This window comes from Gasterosteus aculeatus, chromosome 2, assembly GCF_964276395.1.
Source record: "Gasterosteus aculeatus chromosome 2, fGasAcu3.hap1.1, whole genome shotgun sequence".
Taxonomy (NCBI): domain Eukaryota; kingdom Metazoa; phylum Chordata; class Actinopteri; order Perciformes; family Gasterosteidae; genus Gasterosteus; species Gasterosteus aculeatus.
This window is the reverse complement of record NC_135689.1, coordinates 9,153,911-9,174,580: the sequence shown is the minus strand read 5'-3', so window position 1 is coordinate 9,174,580 and position 20,670 is coordinate 9,153,911. Positions and strand designations below refer to the sequence as shown.

The 20,670-nt window shown below is 44.5% G+C and overlaps 2 protein-coding genes across 3 annotated transcripts; both read right to left on the bottom strand.

Moving 5' to 3' along the window:
* Positions 1-804: 804 nt before the first annotated feature.
* LOC120829834 (CTTNBP2 N-terminal-like protein) lies at positions 805-13,944 on the bottom strand. Of its 2 annotated transcripts, XM_040194339.2 has the most exons (6): positions 13,820-13,944; positions 11,966-12,079; positions 11,526-11,633; positions 4,391-4,642; positions 4,193-4,300; positions 805-3,208 (listed from the first exon to the last, which is right to left on the bottom strand). In XM_040194339.2, the coding sequence occupies exons 1-6, from the start codon at positions 13,823-13,825 to the stop codon at positions 1,913-1,915; spliced, it is 1,884 nt and encodes a 627-aa protein (XP_040050273.2). In that variant the 5' UTR covers positions 13,826-13,944; the 3' UTR covers positions 805-1,912. The 2 variants fall into 2 exon arrangements, with proteins under 2 accessions (XP_040050273.2, XP_040050274.2); XM_040194340.2 differs by lacking the exon at positions 11,966-12,079 and having other exon boundaries at positions 13,820-13,942.
* Positions 13,945-15,263: 1,319 nt separating this feature from the next.
* On the bottom strand, positions 15,264-19,538 carry LOC120828825 (cytochrome P450 3A27). Its single transcript, XM_040192447.2, has 13 exons — positions 19,092-19,538; positions 18,424-18,517; positions 18,282-18,334; positions 18,097-18,196; positions 17,860-17,973; positions 17,654-17,742; positions 17,364-17,512; positions 17,153-17,280; positions 16,993-17,071; positions 16,526-16,686; positions 16,221-16,447; positions 15,971-16,133; positions 15,264-15,882 (listed from the first exon to the last, which is right to left on the bottom strand). Exons 1-13 carry the CDS (start codon positions 19,160-19,162, stop codon positions 15,796-15,798), a joined length of 1,515 nt encoding a protein of 504 aa, XP_040048381.1. The 5' UTR covers positions 19,163-19,538; the 3' UTR covers positions 15,264-15,795.
* Between the last annotated feature and the right edge of the window lie 1,132 nt (positions 19,539-20,670).

Here is a 20,670-nt window from a genome sequence, read left to right as displayed (position 1 = left end):
TGTTATAAACGTCAGATATGTATTTATGACACTGCATACCTATGAATAATTATAACCATGGGTTTTTGTACGAAAATGGTATTAAATAGAACATTATTCATAAGTATGCAGTGTCATAAATACATATCTGACGTTTATAACAAACCAAACCGTATAAAAATCGGTTGGAAAGTTATTATTATTTAAAGTACCATAGTAACTTTCCCTGAGCTTAAGAAACTCATCCTGAACTGAAACCCAAACGTTTCCTTATCGCCGGTTCACTAACAATAACTCCAACATTTTCACTAAATAGGCTTTCTGAAACAGGGCATACACACAGCTCTTTAATTGTTTGGATCTCTCAATCCCACCACTTACTAGTCGAGAGTAACGTGCTAAAAACTATGTCAGGTTAATAGAACAATGCAGCACACATTCTAAAATAGACAATTTGTAGCTTTTCTTATTTTTTCCCCTTAAAAGAGACGCATTATTGTAAATGGTCGGAAACTTCCTGTTGCCGTATACATCACCATCATCTGACCTCTGACCTCTGTAAGCATGACTAATCAATCCCAAGCGTCATCTCTATACACAAAACAAGCTCATCAAATATATAATAAAGTATCCTTACAGTTTTTCAAAGTTTTTAACCCAGTTAACGCCTTCAATTTAGGTTTGAACTTGTTTTACAAGACTTTGCTTACTGTGAAACTTTTTAATTTATGTTTATAGCCTCTACATTAAATAAACAAACCCTTTCGTCCTTTTGACTCTTTTTTTACTGCAGCTTCCAAAAAAATAATAAAACAGGACTAGATATTGCAGGTGTTCATGATATGCATATTTATTATAAGAGACTGTTGGACATTGCCTCTTACAAACAGTGTATAAATCTACAGACTTAAATTGATTAATAAATTCTTGATTTTAAAGATTTTAAAAAAGAACAGTAAACCTAAAACAAACATGTGTCACACAACACAATGTCAGCTATTTCGACAGTCCCTCTAGAAACAGTTAAAGTAGCAAGATTCAAACCTTTTTGTCCCCATCATGTCCATTGAGGAAATGTCCCCAAAGAGTTGTCACATAATCGTGACACAGTCCTTGGTTTGGGTAAGGCAGAAGTTAAACTTCCCTGAATCAAAATAATATAAATTGTTGACGTACAATATCTTACAGTAATGTTGTAAAAAGTGTGCCCGATTTAAGGACAATATTCAGTGTATTAATGACAAGTGTTCAAGAAAGAAAACAGCGTGTGCATGTGTTCAATCACAAAGAATCAACTGTGAATTCTCTAAACTATTTACAGTATTATAGTGTTTTCGTAGACTGTCTCAGGATGTCTGCAGGGACTGCATACGGATTGATTGGAGAAACATTTTAAAACTACTCACTAGTTTATGGTGTTATGTACACATTTGCTACACTCTACATCCATTTATTTCAGCCTTTGACATGCTATACAGTGTCGCTTCTGACTCAAGTCTTCATTTCTTTTCTCTTCATGCTCAAATAACGCATCATGTTAGAATTTAAAAAAGGAGTGTTGTACTGTAAGATCTTGTTAAAAAGTCTTTCTTCAAAACCAAACAGGTCTTTAGCTTGTTGTATTCATAGGCATGGTTTCTTAATATATAATAAAAGTAAAAGAGAACGTAGAAAAAACATATATAAAAGAGTAAAGCTAGGGATATTTATGGAATTTTATTTAATCAACAGTATAATAAGATTTATTATGTTATTTTGTGGTTGTTTTAGGTGACAAACTCTCGAATGCATTTGTTTGAACCAGTCCAGCTTTGAAGTCTCCTTCTGATCACTAGTGCTATAAAGTGGATTTAAAGGCGGGCAAAGATCGCGGTTACGGTGACTGTCGATTCGGGAGCGACTTCTTTAGCGGTTAGTTCGTATGATCTGGCCGTTAGCTGCCGGAAGACAAAACCAGGTCGGGTTCTTTAGCTCCTTCCTGCCCGCTGCTGCCGTGTCCACAGTTCCCTGTCAGCTCCGGGAAGAGGCTGGTCCGAGCGGAGTGACTCGGGGAGCCCGGGGTTGGACTCATGCCGGGCTTCTTGGGGGGAATCGGAGGAGCGTGGGTCCTCTCTGAGCGCGGAGTGAGCGGGGAGCGGATGCCCGGAGAAAGAGGCCCCGAGGAAGGAGACCTCCCCCCCGGAGGAGTTGCTGCCAGGTTGCGGTAGTCCGTGCCGAACGGAGAGCTGCTGATTGTCGCCAGCTTGGCGCCGGCCTGCTGGCTGGTGAAGCGCGACAGCACCTGGGTGACGGTGTTGCGCGCCAGCTGCTTCGCTGAGCTGTGCTCCAGTGGGGGAGGGATGGAGGAGGTGGTGGGGGAAAGGTCCCGGGGGGAAAGAGGGCCACCATGCAGCTGCTGCTCCAGCTCAGCCTGGCTCTGGAACTTGTGCCTGGCGGCGTGGAATCGCTGGTTGACGCCCGCCTGGTAGGAGGACTGGTGGAAGCCTGGGCTGCCCAGCCGCTTGGCCATGACGGGCGAGGAGATGGGCGAGGAGGAGAGGGAAGAGGAGGCCGTGCTGGAAGGAGAGTGAGGGTGCGGGTGAGGGTGAAGAGGGGAATGCAAAAGTGCACCTCCCCCGTTCTCTACCACCCCTCCGCTCTCTGGTCCTCTCCCCTCCTGCGTGGGTTCGGACTCTTTATGAGCGTGATGGCCGTTGGCCTTCGGTAGTGAGGAAGATGATTTAGGGGCGACCGTTATCTTTCCATCTGGCTCAGTCTGAACAGATGTGGACACCACCGAGGGACGTGGATCTTTCCCGTCCCTCTCAGCCTCTTTTACCCCGTCTTTACCGCCTCCTGTATCAGTCAACCTCCACCTCAGCTCCTCCAGCTGGCTCGCGAGCTCCCTGCTCCTCTCCTGCTCTTTGCCGATCCGGGCTTTCATCTCCTCTCGCTCTGCGTCAAACTCGGCCAACTGCCTTTCAGACCTCTCCTTTAGCTGCGCTGCCCTGCTCTTCTCACCTTCCAGCAACCCCTGGAGCTTCTCCAGGGCACTGGTCTCCTCCTGGAGCAAAGCGCGAAGTCGGGAGACCTTCTGAGCCTCCTCCTGCGCCTGGCTGCTGGCCTTTTGGAGCTCCAGAGTCAGGTTTGATGAGAGCTGTTGCTGCTGGGACAGTGACTCCACCACCTGGCTGACGGCCTGTTCCTGTTCCTTCTCTAACTTCTGCACTGTCGCACGCTCCACTTCCAGCTAGAAAGGGAAGGAGATACAAGTACAAGGATTGAGTAAACGGGTAAAGGCGAGGCAGCTTTTCCACATTTGACCACAAGGAGGCAGAAGAACTGCTTACAGTTCAACGGGATGAGAACCAGTAGTGTTTTATGCAAATATTTAAAAAATGCAACCATTGAGTGATATAATTGAGTCCTCTGCAATTCTATTTTTTTAAAGCAATTTATTTCTAGCATTAAAAGGGGTTATCATGCCTCTCACATTTGTCCATATTTTTTAATAGCCTTTTATGATACTTTTATTTCAAACTGCTCTTCTAAAATATGCACAATTTACTTCATTAGACACAACATTTTTACAAACGAGGCTCAATTCCCATTGTTCTCCTAATTTTGGCACAGTTTCCATCTGTAATCAGTTTAATATCAGCTGCACTTGAATCCCAAGGATTAGAAAAAGGGATGAGACCTTTCGTGATGTTGAAAGTTAGATTCAGTTAGCCATTATGTCATTAGCTGGACGAGATAAAGAAGGAAATTAGAGGTGATGAAATGCAACCCGTATGTGTGTAGGATTACTGTGGTTACAAAAGCAACGCAGGCAAGAAAGCCCGAGGACGACTGAGAGACACTCAGGGAACCTCACTGACATAAGGCCCTTGTCTAAAGTTTGTATAGTGGCTGACTGTGTGCAGTGAGGATGCAGCATTAGACATGGACATTCATTATCTCAGGTTTCCTGGGGCCATAAAGCCACATGGACAGCAAAACAATGGTTTCCGCCTCATCTGTTTCCTGTGGAAGAGCCGTGTGTATGTCCATACAACCGTTTGTGTTTGTCACTGCTTTAAAAGGCCCGAGCCTTGTCCACCCTACTGGGTTACACAATAGAACTGCACTGATGCAGTCGCTGCTGACACGTTGAAGAAGGACACGGTGCAGACAAGCAGAGGATGAATCCCAACAGTACGTCTACACTTCTACGTTCAAGCGTCAGTCATACCTGTTGCAGCAGTTTTTCCCTCTCTGTCTGCAGCATGAAGGTGAAGTCGTCATTCTGTGCAGACTCCCGAGCACGCTGCCGCTTTTCCTCCTCCAGATCAGCTATCATCTATCAAAATCAAACAATGGAACGAAAGGAATCACTTGACATGCAGGCGGGGTTGACCTGTAGAACTCACTCAACGACCGCGGTGCTCACCCTCCTGTGTCTGCTCTCAGCAGAAGCCAGCTGTCCCATCATCCTCTCCTGCATCTTCTTGCAGTGAGCCATGACCAGTTTAAGCACCGCCAGAGGGTTCGGTCCCACCGCCCGACCCTGCCGGTGTGCGTGGGACTGGGTGAGCGTGTTCTGGCGCTCGGAGGACTCGCTGTCCCGCTGCAGGGCCAGGAAGGGGTCGCTGAGGTCATACTCGCCGTAGCGCTCCTGCACGAAAGCATCTCTATGCTGAGCCTGGAAACATAAAAGCAAAACAGCACACATGTAGTCGTGCTTTTTTGACTGTTGACAGTAGATCCGTGCGGGATGATGTAATTGTCAATGTGAGCAAAGCAGATGGTCGTCCCTCTCAACCCAAACACAAAGAGGTGAAGCACGTCTGTCCAACCCCCTCGGGGGTCAGATGGAAACTCCTCCCTGGGGATACAGGGGTGAAGGACCGGGGCCATGAAATCAGACACAAACGCAGAGCTGTTTCTAATGAGGACGTTTTATTACACCCAAGCAAAAATGATTTCATAAAGAAAAAGACAGCTCCCCGGGGTAAAAATGAAATCCTGAGTGACAAAATATTGCATGCAATCGACAACTTTCCTTCTACCGTGCCCTACTCGGGCTTGTTGGAGAGAAACAGGCTGGAATGAAAAAATGAAGTGACACATAATGGGGCCTTGTTGACCTCGCCACGGGACATAATGATATATTATAGGGTGGTTTCATTAACTGCATGCAACGACTAGGTTAGCGTTCTGGAGGCCTGCATGGTCAGCTGGCAGTACCAGTGATGTAAGCCACAGAGTTCAGCCCGCGAGCCTTCGGGGAGACCCGCCGCTGTCCCCTCACGCTGTCCACTCACGCAGTCCCCTCACGCAGTCCCCTCACGAGACGCCCCGGCTCACTCACCCCCCCCCCGCTACCCCCCTCCATCGTCTCCCTGCCCGAACACGCACTGCACTGCATTCCTCCGCCTGCTCGTTTCTCAGAAAATGCCTCTCTCTCTCTCTTTACGCCCCTCTGCCAGCGTCCCCTTTTCTCACGCGCCCTCGGACGATGGCAGCAGAGACACACACACAAACACACACACAATCCCTGAGGACATCAGTAAGGGAGGCTGTAGTTCAGGCCGAACAAAGAATGTGACCCTCAGTGAAGAGATTACAGGACCTGAACAAAGACGCAGTCTCAATGCCTTCAGTTTTACGCATTGTTTCCATGTCTGACCCAGTAGGTTTCAATGTGTGAGAAAGGGTATGAGTGTGTGTGTGTGTGTGTGTGTGTGTGTGTGTGTGTGTGTGTGTGTGTGTGTTTGTATACTTTCTCTGTGTGTAAGCCATTTCCGTGTTCACCTGCGGCTGTGTGTTTTTGTGCTGGGCTTTGGAGTAGAGTTGTTTAGCTCCTTTATCAAGCTGTAGACAAAACTGCAGCTTCCTGAGTTAAATAGCTGTTTAAATAGACCATTAAGGGTTGGGCTGAGCTTGGATTGGCTGTGTCTGTTTGTGTGTGTGTGTGTGCGCGTGTGGGGCAGTCCCAGCCCGGGGTTTGATCTTATACGGTTTTTCTCGGGACAGTTCTGATCATAATGACAGAGTGTGGCTTTTTCTATAAAGAGGGCATAACAACCAAACTATATTTGCTGCAGAAGTTCTCATTCCTGCCACGCTACTGATGAGAACTGTTTCCAAATTCCTCTCTCTCTATATATATATATAAAAAGGCTATTCATTAAGTCAGTTAAGCTAGTCATTCATTTGAATTTGCATGACATATATACGAAATTCCTCTACAATTGCACGAAATGTTGTTGCCGTTGAAACCTGCATTACAGCTTGTTGGAGAATTTCCTTCTCCAACCGCTTGCACCCTGTAATGCAACCCTGCAGTTGTGACAAGGTGTCAAAAAGAGAAACTGAGTTTTTGCACCTGCAAATATGTTGTCAGTGCGTTTACCTGCAGCCTCAGCGCACAATCAGGCCCCTGTGTGCGCTGTTAAGAGCCAGGGAGTCCTGTTTCCCTCGCAGAGCCTCTGCACTGACTGTCACACAATGAAGCCAGCAGCTCTGAATGGTATCGGGTGCACATTTCCTGTTACAACTGTACGGTTTGGCCTTTTAATCTAACTCCTTAATAATAGTTTGGATAAAAGAAAAAAACGAAATAGCTATCAGACTGTGCCGATATATATACGCCTGTGCATCTGTGAGGTGTTTGCAGGGTGCATTAAGCGTAACCGCCTTTTTTTGACGGGGGAACGTTTCAAATCCAGCAGCTTTGCAACAGGGACTATGGCAAAAGAATGCGTCGGTTGAGAATTAGTCCGCCAGTCAGAAGAACACTCAGGCACACCGAGACAAAAGGACGGCAGGACCAGACCTGTCACATATGAAAGGCTTCTTTCATGCGACTTAAGGAGAACCGTTTAAGCGTCTCTGCAACAAGAGGACAGAGGACAATGCAGAAGAAACCAGTATATGAGGTTGTAGTTGCTGTTGATCATAAACCTGCCGTGCCACAGAAGCACAGTGTGATCTTCGTCCAATAGGAGACGTGCTGAAATGTGAAGCACCAGATCAACAGCAGAAAACATTGGGGCCTCCTTTTCAGATCCATGTCTGTGGCTACAATGTTTTCTCGTATGAGGAAGTAGGACTTCAGTAGTGGACAAAACTACTCCGCTACTCAATGAAGTCTTCTGGAGGTTCAATTTAGTCATTTGTGTTCATTACAACACACCAACCATATTCAATCTGTTTAAAATGATTGCAAATGTCAAAAAATGACCACAAAAAAGTATAACATAACATATTTTAACCCAACAGCACATGCCTTAGTTAGGTTGATCCCTAGAAACAGGAGGTTGTGGCGACAGTCTTGGGTTAGTGACTAATAACCAGTTAACGAGCTGCACGGGATAACTTTAATTATTATTCACGTGACTCTCTGACAGGATAGCATTATCTCGTCTTGTCTTGGAAGAGCCCAAATTGTGATAGTTCTCACTTAAAGCTGCATCTGTGGATTTTTTTTGCCACTTTTGGAAACTGTACAAGAAGCTAAAAGAGAAATTTGTGTCAATGTTTGGCTGTAAAGCCAAAATAATCGTCTTAAGGAGGCTGGACGATTACAGCCAAGCTCTGTAGAGATGGATGAAAATACTCAGTGGCTCCACCACTACAGGCAACATTACAGCACTAAAAAATAATGCACAGTGGAACCTTTCCTGACAGATCTTCAGATAAATAATCAATAATCACTGACTGACCAGGATGAGAGCATTGACAATATAGAAGTCCTCATATTTGAGGACTCTGAGATTGTTCAGAATCAGTATTATAGAAATTGGAAAACGAATAGAAGGTGAGATTTGCCATTTAATGATGTTCCGCATTGTTAATTTCTCAAATATGTACAATTAAAATATCGTCCAGGAATGTCACTAAAAGCTAACACTGTTTTAAAATGACATGAAAAGCCCTTTCAGTCTCATAGTGTCTCACAAAGACAATGCAGAGAACAGTGCGGAGGGACAAAGAGGGCAGTGTGAGTACAGTGTGTACTGAAAAGTCCATTTTACATAACGGGCCGCAGCTAAGACGCAAACTTCAGCCAAAACATATTTACTTCAGTCGGTGAGGCTTGGTGTTTGCTTCCCCTCATGATGCAGAGGGGAAAGCCTCACTAAATATTGCACCTAAAGCCGTGTTTCCAGCTTGACTATATATCCTGCAACCAGATTTTATATATATATATATAATCTGGTTTTATGTTACTTGCCCCGGCTAAATGCATTTGTGCTCTGCATTAGAAAAAAAAAGAGGGAGACAAAGAGTGAGGAAGAGTGGTAAAATCAGATTGTGCGCTTAGGCTTTGAGAAGTGTAAGCTAAGGTGTGTTCTGAAGGCTTAATCCGTCTCCTCCCCACCCCCCACCCACACACATTTACCACAGACGGCAACAACACGACTGGGAAGACTCACTTGGCTTTAGGGGCCGTGCAACGAGGGAACTTGCAGGTAATGTTTAACTGGCCGCTGTGATCGGTGCTTAGGGATGGGTCTTTGGGAGCAGGCGCGCTCAGCCTTTGGACAAGCATGACTCATTGTTAGGTCGAATACAAGGAAGCGCTCCGGTATTTCTTGAAATGCAGCCCAGAACTAAAGGAGAATTATTTCACTGATGCTGACACAAGCACAAACTGCATGGAGAGAGCATTGTTTAGCCTTATCTCCTGTATCGCTCGCTTATTTGCAGCAGGCAAATACTCTGCTGTTCAGTGCAAATAGCAGCAAAGGGTGGAACCTATTGCCATTGCAGATATGATGCATTATTTTCTAGCTGGGTCTCGGGATAAGAGAGGCCACCATAAAAGGCCATCGCAAGAAAAAACGCTCCCTGCTGTGCGTGTGTGTCTGTGTGTCTAGTTGTGTGCGTCTAACAATAAAAGCCAGGAGGTTGGTTACTTTGATGTCATTTCACAATCATCCGCTCAGGGAGCTTTTTTCTCTCAGGCCCCCAGTGAAGCACTTTGATATCAAAGTGCTTTTAAGGCGCCCTGTGTGTAGTTTGGGCTTTTTTAGTATTTTATCATATATTTTCCTTACCAATCTTTGACAACAGGTCCAAATTGGGCAGTGACTCTTGTAGAGGAAACACATATACAATGTTATCTGAAAATCACATTCTAGCCAGGCCCTATTGTTTTAGGGAATCGGGAAAACACGTCAGCCGGTAAAAATACACATAGCATTTTAGGATTACAGGATATGACATCATATGGAAAACAAAACAGGAGCATGACCGCAACATTTTACCCACATTAACGACCTGATGCTCTGGGTGAACAAAGTTCAATCCATTGCCAAGCAGCAACAAAAAGGTTCAGCCTGGAGACGTATTTGGATATCTCCATATCGGAAGTTTGTTTCCCATATTTACTTCTTTACTTCTTTACCAGACCGACTTTAGAGGGATTTAAAGGGTAGGTGCAGGCCTGTTTTCATGACTTCAAACTGGCATCGAGCCACTGAGAACTTGCTCTGCGCTGGATTTATGTCACGTATGCCCGACAGAGTGAATAGTAGCATTGGTTACAGGGTAGATGTAGACAATCATCAACCCAAAAGACATGCCAGTCCTGTTGGAATATTGTTTCGGTCGCAATGTTCTCAGGAATGTTCCCTCTAAAAATTTTTTTTTTAAAAACATGATTATGTGTACTTGACGACGGGAAATCAAAACAGTAAAATCAAGAAGAGGCGTGTCGCAACCTTAATAGTAAGAAAATACACAGAGAGTTTCGCTCAAAGGAAGGGTTCAAAAGGTGCCTGGATGGGAATGTCCCGACCGCTCTACAGGCGTCCCGAGTACTCGCAGCCGACAGGAGAAAATATTTCAACTCTAAAAAGAGTGGAGATCTGAGGGGTGAGCTCTTAGTTAAGAGAACAACGCAGTGGCATATCAACACCCAAGAGGAAATCACGACAGAAAAGTTGCCGTACAAACAGTCCTCTCGGGTGCAAAAATCAATACCGGAACAGAGAGCTCAATATAGGACGCATTAGCCTGCCGTCGACCCCTAACACTCCCCGCTGCAGTCACGTGCCAGCGCACAATCCGCCCTTACGAGAACCAGTCGGGGAAAATGGTGTGCAGGCCCCCAGAGGTATACAGGGGAAGTCTGTGATTTGAGCCCACAACTCTGCACATCCTCTCCACAACAAACACCGCCGCCTCTAACAGGCCCACCGGGGACCATCAGCGCGTGTGTGTGGGCAGATAGGACATGGGTCACGGTCGGACATTAAGGAGCCCCCCACCCTCTAATGTTGCCGTGGATGGAGACGAGAGAAGGAGGAGAGCAGGAGGGAGGGGGGGTTAAAGATAGGGAAAGAGGAATCGGTACAGACAGCCAGGCGTCTGTGCGTTTGTCCTGAGGGGCAATGACGTGTCTTCATCAGACCTCGCCGAATAGCATCGTAGCCGCTTGCCGAACTGGTGCGGTTAGAGCAGCTTCCCCCTCGGGCAGCGGCCTTGAAATTCTCCCACCATGACAGGCTCACTGTCTCACAAGATAAACCTCACAATCAAGGCCTGTTCAACAGAACAAGACAGTCACGGTTGCTGCTTGTCCTTATCACAACCTCAACCACCATTTCAGGCAATGAGTCACTGTTCAGGGCCTAAGCCGCCCCGCCCAGGAGCCACTGCCGCGGCCTTCACGGAGAGCGCCAATCAGTGCCGACTAAAACATTGCAGGGCGTCGCAGTTGAAGGTAATGCTCTTTGACTTGATGATGAATCAATGAGGATTGGAGGATTTGGGCTGTATAATGCCTGAGGTGCGTCTGGGTCGTTCAAACTGTGGGCAATGTCCTGAGAAGTTGTCCGAGATGTACGGATGCTTTGGGAAGACGGGCGAGTCGTCTCTGTGATCTGCGTTTAGGGTTCAGAGCACAGCTGGATGAAGGCGGATTTTCAACACAACTCTCACAAAGTCATGTACCAAACAGCCACCAAAGTCTTCACTCGGACTGAAGGCAAATTTTTGGTTTCTATTGAGCAACAACGGGAATTTCCCAGATTTTGAGTGAGAAATAATGAATAAATTGTTACTTAAAACACATATGACCCAGGTATGAACCATAGTGAGTCTGAACTAATGCCTGGACACAATGCGGACATATTCAGGTCTGAATTGTGCCTGAATTTAAATAAACAGGGCATGAAAATACAGATTTCCAACTGACCAGCATTAATGCGTGCTGGGGTGGAATAGAAACCCTGGGAAACCACTATGACTCCTGCGCCATTGTCTTCACTAGCTCTGTTTCCTTAGTTTCCTGTTTACACATCCCCTCCCTGTGAGCGCACATTCTTTTTTTTGGGGGGGGGGGGGGGGTGTCACGCTGAAACGGGACAATCACCTTTAAACGTGAATGTAGTCGACAGAGAAAAGAGTGTGTTTCATTTAATGGGTCGCTATAATAGCTATAATAACATGTTTGCTGCAGTATCTTTAGTGTTTGAGGTGTTCTGGACAGTGAGTAATAGTCAGCGGGGGCGGGATCTGTGTGTTTGTGTGTGTGTGTGTGTGTGTGTGTGTGTGTGTGTCGGACTACTCACCCTGAGGGCATGTATGACCACATCCTGGGCCTCCAGCTCTCCTTCCAGGACACTGAGGAGAGTCAGTAGCTCTGCTCTGCTTAGGGCCTCCACATTCATCTTCTCATCCTGAGGAGGCAGGTGGAGTGTTAAAACAATAAGAGAGAAAAAAAAAAACAGACCTCAAAATGCCATCAGAAGGATTTTAATAGTCAGTGAAGCCAAGATGTTCCTTCTTTTTTTCAGGTACGCCTTTTACCACTTTGTAGTAGATCATTAGGGGGCATTTATGGGACTCGGGGCCCCATCTGTGGCCTCTCACGGGGTTGTGCTCAGGGTTACAAACAGGAAGTCATTAGCATGTCTGCATCCTAAGTTGCTGAAGGGACTGAGGACATTGTAAAGTCTACCAACAGGGATAGACAATAGTGATGCATTGAGACGTCTCGTATGGCACACACTTTTAAGGTATTAGCCATCCCGCTCTCCGTCCACCGCGTCCTGTGATTCATCAGCTGGGTCCCGTCATAGTCACGGCGTCCAGACATAACACACTTCACACAGCAGACATCATCCTTAAAATTAAGAGAAAGACAAAACAAAGTTGACCTCATCTTGGATAACGTCGCTTTCACAGCGTTAATTGTGTGTTTGAGGAGGAAGCCTGTAAGCTGGGAGGTCAGATAACAGCAGCTGTAATGATCAGTATGTCTCTTACGCCTTCTGTTGTTCTCTCTCTGTCTCTGACACACAACAGGAATAAATGAACTGAACTCTAAAATCCTCATTAAAAGGTGTTGGGGGGCCAGATTAACCCGGAGGGAGGATTGAACATCTCTTGATGTTGCACACTGCGAATCACACATATATTATACATATACATATATATATATATATATATATATATATATATATATATATATATATATTAATGGGTTCAATAAAGATGAAAACGCGAAAGATTTTCAACATATTCGTCAAGCCATTATGTGACACCTTGTGTTCAAAAGAATCTTTTATGTTTTTCCTTGCATGTTTTTTTTATTCGTCACCTGTGTGTGTGAATACTAAAAGCGACTGTTGTGATCTTGCGTGTAAACAAACCTCTCCTCTTCTCTGACAGCAGGCGTTGAATGTCAAGTGAAAGCTACTATTTAGCTTCTTGCAGCGGCGCCCAAATTCCTCAGTGCATTTTGTGGTTCCCCACACATGCACAGCAAAGCAACACAGTGCGTGTGTGGCACTGGCTGCTAACTAGTGGACACGCGCAAACACACACTCTCACACTCTGCTGTGGGTCAGCTTGGTTATGTGTGTGTGTGTGTGTGCGTGCGCTTTGGTTGTAAATGTAGGCAAATCTCTCTGTTTATGTGTCACCCGATATCGGTAAATTACCATCCATGGAAAATGCGTCCAACATTCCAGGGATACCCACACCACAGGAAGCATCACTCCAGAGTGGATCCCTAAATCTCACTCTGTGGAGCGCCTTGTGAAAAGGCACAGCAGCAAAGTTGTGACTTTAAGATGGACACCCAGCCATCAATGGCACGTTCATGCAGAATACATGAATATGAATGCAGATCCTCAACTCAATGTAAAGTGGACGACACTATAATCCTTGTCTGCGTGTGCGTGTGTGTGTGTGTGTGTGTGTGTGTGTGTGTGTGTGTGTGTGTTTGTGTGTGTGTCCACACAGTTTCTTTCCAGCCATCTGTCTCAGAGGCCAAACCCCAAGCCTGGGTTAAACTTTACGCATCCCATCCCCGTAACCAGGGAGGATCTCTGCTGTACACGAGCCACACATGCGGTTGCTCAGGAGGAGCAGATGGATCCACCTGCCGAGGGGCCTTTTGTCTGGACCCACTGGACGTGTCGTTATCTCCCTCGTCGGCATCATTCACTTCAATCGCACAAGTGCCACAAAAAGATCACCAAACCAGCGATCGTGTATAGATTCCCTGGGAGGGATAATGTTAAAAATCAATCCGGCATCAATGTCACTCAAGTGCACACACCCATCAGCAACTTAAGACCCGCGCGCCCCTCAGCGACTCGCACTCAATATAATGTAACGTTATTTCTAAGGATTATTGTTGCATTAATATAGTGCGCAAAGCCCGATGCGGTTTGCAACTGTAAAGTTTCTCTTGGGCTAACATGAAATGGTAAAGCCCCATCCGGAACGAGTAAATATCAAGTCAAAAATCCGTCTATGGACACGCATTTTCTTCCGAAAAAGCCTGACCAACTTGGATACTTAATTTCTGGAAACCACGGATGAATATTCCCACAAGCTTCCACGTTAAACATACCTTCATGCGCCCTGTCCTGCCCGCATTAATTGTTCTCCAAATCCAAAAAGGAGACTCCACAACAGCATGAATCAAAGCGGTGAACTGTCACAAGCGAATGCGAACAACAGACGTTCAGTGACGACCCCGCCAGCCAATCGAAGGGGCGTGGGGGTAACACTCTGGCCAATGGCCAGCAGGCTTTGCGCTAGGGGGCGGGGCTTGGGGCGGTCCCGGGTCTGTGGGATAAACCTCTTTGTTTCGGACCTGCAATGTTGATTTCCACCCATTTGCTGATAAGCAGCGTGAATTGTTTCAATTGATCACATATTTGGCAAAGCGGTGGTACGCCGTAGTTCGATGTTTACTTTGAGGTACAATAGTAAGATCTTACTTTTAAGTGTGTGAGTGCACTTCAACTGTGGATTATTTGTAAATAAAATAAATAAATCAAATTTACAGACAGATTTTGAATTCGGTTAAAATAATTGCAAATTATGATCCTCCACGTTAATTTCTACGTTCATTCTATGACTTCTCGTTGTTCAGGTTGTTTCTGGAAGAAAAAAAACACGGAGAATTAACGCCTCGTGGGCAAAAGAGCATTTATCACCGTCCACCGTGTTCTATCGCCCCCTAACGGCCAAAGGGCAGTAATGCAAAATGTGGTCCCTTTAATTTAGTGGACAATAATAAGTTTACTGACATGATCCATGTATACAAATAATTAATGGAGTTGACTTGTGTCATGTACAGTTATTCAGTGTAATAAAAGGTTGGCATCAAACAATCTGACCTCGTTCTTTACATCCGCTTCGTCTGTTTGTTTCTTTTCTTTAAGACTCTGTCTTATTCAAAAGCCTGAAAGCCTGAAACCTGATAGTTGGAATGTTTTTGTTCGACCTGCTTCTAGTGTTGCTGAAGACACCATACAAGCTTGCATATCCGTCACACGTCTGTACACACCAGACTGCTGGTGACATCCCATCTACACGCGAGGCTCTGATGACAACATGTGTCAGCCAAAGTGCAGCACTATTTCTATGTAGGCTACAGCTGGTGTAACATGACGGCACAAACAGCAGTGCTCCTGAACCCTCTGGTGGCAGAAGAAGTATTAGGATCATTCAATTAAGTACAATTAAAAATACAATAATGTAAAAATACTCTGTACGTCAAAGTTCTGCATTCATCTTTAGCTAAAGTGTTATTTTGTATTTCTGTCAAAAGAAAAAGTACTGAGGAGGGAAATGTTCCTGTGAGTAGTTATTTTATTCATTATTTCAAATACATCCCTTTTTGAGTAGAGGCTTACTTTGTGGAATTCAAATGCTGTTGCTGGTTAAGGGCTAATCTAAATTAGATTAGTTAGTTTAATTACTTTTCACAACTGCTATTATATTTCCAAACTAACAACGTCTTCGCAAAAAAGTTTTTGTTTCGAAAATGTGAGAAAGCAGAGACCTCACGTTGACCCAATTTTATTGGATAGATTAAAAAAGAAAAATGCAATCACTAATCACATGGAAACAAGCAAAGCCGGAGTCTAACCCACATAGTATAATATTTGTTAATACTACCTTGTTAAACATATATTTAAAATTTTATGTTGGACTTGATCGTGGTAAAAAATAATTTTACAAGATTAGTAAAAGCAAGATCAGGAATGGAGATTTATCATAAAGCAAACTTGTTATTATCAATAATATCAAAAGAGATTACACAAATGCATATAGTCTGTTACAATACATAGAAACACTTTTTTTTGTAGCCAAGTTGTTGGCTGGGACAGTTTTCTTATTGCAATTACAATAATAGTACAATAATAATAATACAACTTTATTATGTCATGTTTCCTTATTAATAATATAATACTAATTGGTTTTATATAGCGCTTTTCTAAATGTCTCAAAGACGCTTTAACATTAACTTTATTGAAAGTGTCACAAGTTGGCCATTTTGACTTGTGTCCTGACCAGAGTTAGCCTGGCAGAGGATCAGCAGTGGGCTCCTCTGGGCTCCAGCTTCAGATTGATGCTGTCCTTGGGCGTGGTAAATCCATCCGTTGACAGCTCCAATGGAATCTAGGACAACAAGATACGTGTCACAAATGAAGCCCTTCCAAAGCTCAAATCCCATCTCACCCAATGCCGGTCACTACTTGAAGGCCACCTGTGTCTCCTTGCATGTGACGAAGCTGAAGTTCTGGAGGATCTCCACCACGCTCAGCTTCATCATTAAGAGAGCAAACCGCATTCCGATGCAGTTCCTTGGACCTGCTCCGAATGGTAGGTAGGAATAAGGATCAATGCTGTCTTTGTTCTCTTTGCTGAACCTGAGAAAAGAACACGTATTTGACATTTATTAGCCAAATGATGAAGATCAGGTGGAATCTGTCATTAGCCTGCCATTCATCCACTACCTTTCAGGCTTGAAGTCATCGGGCTCAGGCCACAAAGTAGGCTCACGGTGGAGTGTGTAAACTGGGATCATGACAACGGTTCCCTTAGGGATGGTCACACCCTCAATTTCCACAGAAGACTTTGACACTCGATCTAATCGATTGCCACTAGGGTACAGCCTCATCGACTCGTTCAACACCATGTCCAGGTATTCCATTTGCATCAAGGCGTCATAGGTGGGCCGAGCCTGGGGTGCAAAGGGGCTATTAGCTTCATTTGGTTTTATTATTTTAGGTTAAAACAAAAATGTTTGAGCAAAAGCAACCTTGTTTGGGAATGTTTCATCTATCTCCTCTTGCAGGGTCTTTTGGATATCGGGGTTAGTGGCCAGGTTGTAGGCTAAAAATCCCAATGTGCCGCTACTTGTCTCGTAGCCAGCGAAGATGAATATCATAGCCTGAGACAGGATCTCACTGTCACTCAGTCCTGTAACACAAATGCGTTCTGGAAATGCTCTCAACGTCCACATGAAGCCTTTAAGTGTCTGACAGTTATGGACCTCAGTGGGTCGTCACTGGTCTTTGACAATTTTTGTGTACGGACACAACGTGACGACGTTTAAAACTATTTGTAAAAGTTGTGAAACTTATGTAACGATCAATTTATTGTTGACCCGATTCTTTGACTAAGCAAACTGCTCTTGACCAACAGAGATCCTCTTTTACTTCATAAAAATACATCATATGAAAGAACGTTGTGAACGTCAGTACCACCATCGGGTTTCTTTCTCACCTTTGTGGGCGCTTGGATCCTCTTTGGTGGTCTCTGACATCTGAGAGTCCACCATCAACTGCATGATGTCCACTCGGTTCTAGAGGACAAAAACCAGTGACAATCCTCATCATCCAGTTTGTTTTTAAGGAACAAAGCTGATACACTGTATGAATATCACCTTGTGTTCATTCTTACTCCGGTCTGATTTGATTGTCTTTAGAAAGCTGTAGAAGAAGTCTAATAATTCGGCGGGGAACAGAGTCACATTCATCTTATCGAGCATCGGCTCCAAGAATGGAAAGAGAACTGAAAAGAATAAAATGTGTATAGTTCAGGGTTCAAAGGCACGAGATGAACATCCTGGTTAAACCACCCAACGTTTGACATACCCAAAAGCAGAAACAGGGGGGTCAGGAAGGTGAACTTGACCAGTTTCCTAATGTTTGCTACAAAAGGATCAGACGGATTGTTGATAGAATCGATGTCCACACTGAAGGCAGTGCTGGCCACGACATCCATACTGTAGGGTCCGAATATGCTGCGGAAAACAGGTTTAAATTGAATGTAGGAAACACAAATTCTATGCATTTAGAATAATGAATGAATGACAAAATCATCTTGAGAACTGAAGACTGCAGATGGAGACTCTGTGTCCTCTCATCCCAAACACATCACTCACTCCTTAACGTCCACGACTTCACCAGCCTCTGCTTTCTTGTGAAGGCTCTTTATCAGATTACCCGAGTGCTGCAACATTATGGAGTACATCTGCCCAAACGTAAAAAACAAAAACGCTAAATCATTAAATGTGTACATACCGGAATGATGTTATGGATGATCACCATTTCATTAAAAAGATGTTAGAGCTGCAATGTGCTTTTCAACCTCTTTCAGGCGCCCACTGGTGAATGACGGAGAGAGTATGCTTCGAATCCTCTTCCATTCCTCATCTTCCACCACTGTTATGGCGTCTCTCAAGGCTCCATTTAGACCAAAATCCTACGCACACACACAAACACACGCAGAATCCCACACAGAGGATGCCCTCTTTGCATTATGTTCTTCAATAGGTATTGAGACAATCATTTTAGAAATGTCCCCGACCATGTATTTCCTCCTCACCCGTCTGTTAGTGAAGTTAGAATAACACTCCTTCACCAAGATTGATTTGATCATAGCCGTGTCCATGGTTACCAGGATGGGGACCCTGCCATCGTAGATCCTTGGAATGCCATTGCAGATATTGTGTAAGCAGCAGCGTGGAGCGAAGGTTGTGTAGTAGGGTGTATCGTTGCACGCACACTCACCCCCACACCTTTCCGTATTTCTCATAGCATTCTGTGTCAAAATTGTGGATCCCCTGGGAAATGAAACGAGAGCAGCGTGAAGACATTATCAACGTGTTAGCGCCCACTGTTCTAATTTTTTTTTTTTTTAAATGTCTCTCGCCTTTCTGTACTCCAGAAACGTCCCGATAAAGGGCAAGGGTCTGGGTCCAGGGATGCCCAGTTTCTTGAAGAATCCGTACGGTGCATATCCATACCTGAGGATGAGAAGACGCAGACCAAATCCATCGGTTTTTGAGTCGTGTTAATATTTCTTTGGCCTGTATTTTTTTCTGTAGTGTCATTTCAGGGTAAACAGGAGCAAATGATAAAGCACTTTTTTAATTACACCTGTGATGACTCTTCAATGAGTTCTAATGGAAGGATCCCATGATGATATTCTGTGCTTCAGCAGTCACACTCACACAGGGATAGTACTTCTGCCCAGAGTGGGACTGTGTGTGTGTGTGTGTGTGTGTGTGTGTGTGTGTGTGTGTGTGTGTGTGTGTGTGCATGGTTTTACACATAAAGACGACATATGCTCAGCGAGTTCACGTCAAAATACAATTAAGCATTTTGTACCCTCTGTTTTCATTCTTAGCCTTAAATTAAATACAGACATAAAGGCCTAAAGATTCCTTTGCACACGAATGAAATTAGGTAATCAATCAAATGAAGTTAAACTAAACAAATAACTTCTGCATGGAAACAGGAAGTAGACCTGTTTTTCTCCTCCTTCTTCACAAACTAAAAGTCCACACGCACGGTCAACGCGCACGGAAGCCCACTCACACTGTGATCAGAGTGACGAGGAACACGATCAGCGTCCAGGTCTGGATGGAGAGCTCCGGGAGGAACCCCATGCTCGGCTCCCGGTGTGACTGCGGCAGATTCGGGGGAAGCTCGGCGAGTAGCGCGAGGCAGGTCGGGCTCCTCGTCTAAACGTTTACGTTACAGTTACGTAACATCGTATCTCGATCATGTGACGTAACTTCCACGTAGGCTGATGGACTGTGGATGCTGTGACCATTCGCCCACTTCGTGACCTGCAGACTCTCCTCAAACTCTCTGCAGCAGTCGGTTCATTCTCATGTTGTTTTCCGTAAAGGATTTCAATTATGATTATAAATTGGAAGACGCATGTGGTGATTTGTTTGCTGTTGTTGACATATCGGTTATATTTTTAGTATTCAATTTAGGATCAAATGCATAATTAGTCATTAAAGTGCACGATTAGTGCTGTGTGATGGTGTCAGAGTTCATGGAATGAGAAGGATATCGATGCAGTAGATCCCACACATTTGATTTCATCCAAACAAAGACAGCATTGCAAGAACAGCAGCGATGAGTTATCCAGAATCCTCTCCAGATATTCCTGTCTGAACGACGTAATATTCTATTCAACTCAACTTTATCTATATCACCCAAAATCACTAATTACAAAATGTTCCCCTGCAGGCATATTTACAATATGTACAACAAATGACATCCTCTATCCTCGGAAACCTCGCAGCTGAAGAGGAAGAGCATGTGATTCATTCGAGTGGTAGAGGGGTAGTTTAATGTTACACAGGGCATTTTACCCTGCAGCCCATTTGACTTCTCACAGGAGGAAAAGCACCGGTGACTCTTAAGAGCGGCCTTTGTTTCAAGTGTAAGCCATGATCCTGTGAAGCACGACACCAGGACCCCAAAGTGAAGCTGTGAAAGAGAAATCATTTATTGACGCCCTCGGCTTTTCTGACTGCGCCAAGTTTCTTTTGTTGAAAACTGGCTTCTAACACCAACTAACAGCTCTGCTTTGTAAGAGCAGACCCGACTGAGCCATTAAGGCGTCCAAAGTGGCGAGGCGTGGAACCGTTTCTCTCTCATGCTCCCACAGGTTTGGCAGGTTGTGGGGATTTGATTAAAAGGTGGTAAAAGTCCAGAGTGTTAAAGATAATAACAGCTGAACTTGAGTCGTTACATCGAGCCTTAACAGGGGATATTAGTTTGTGACAGTATCATTGTGGGCAAAGGTTGTTGATAAAAGTAATTATTAACCTGAGCAAACTCTCGCCACACAAATGAAAAACTGCACAAGTCATCCTGCTGTTACACAACAGTTACAAAACAACCAAAATAAAATGAACAAAATAAATGGAGCACGGAGGTGAAAAGAAAAAACATGACGGCACACGTGTTTCCCACCGCTTATAACACAAACATTTAAGGATTGAAGATGGAGTAAAAAAAAAAAATATATATATATTTAATTTAACTCTAATTAAATATTTGACGAATTAGTACATTTGTCATTAAAGCTGTTTTGACAAAAAACATCTGAAATGACCTCTGATCTTATGAAGGCGCCTGGAAGTAACGAGGATGT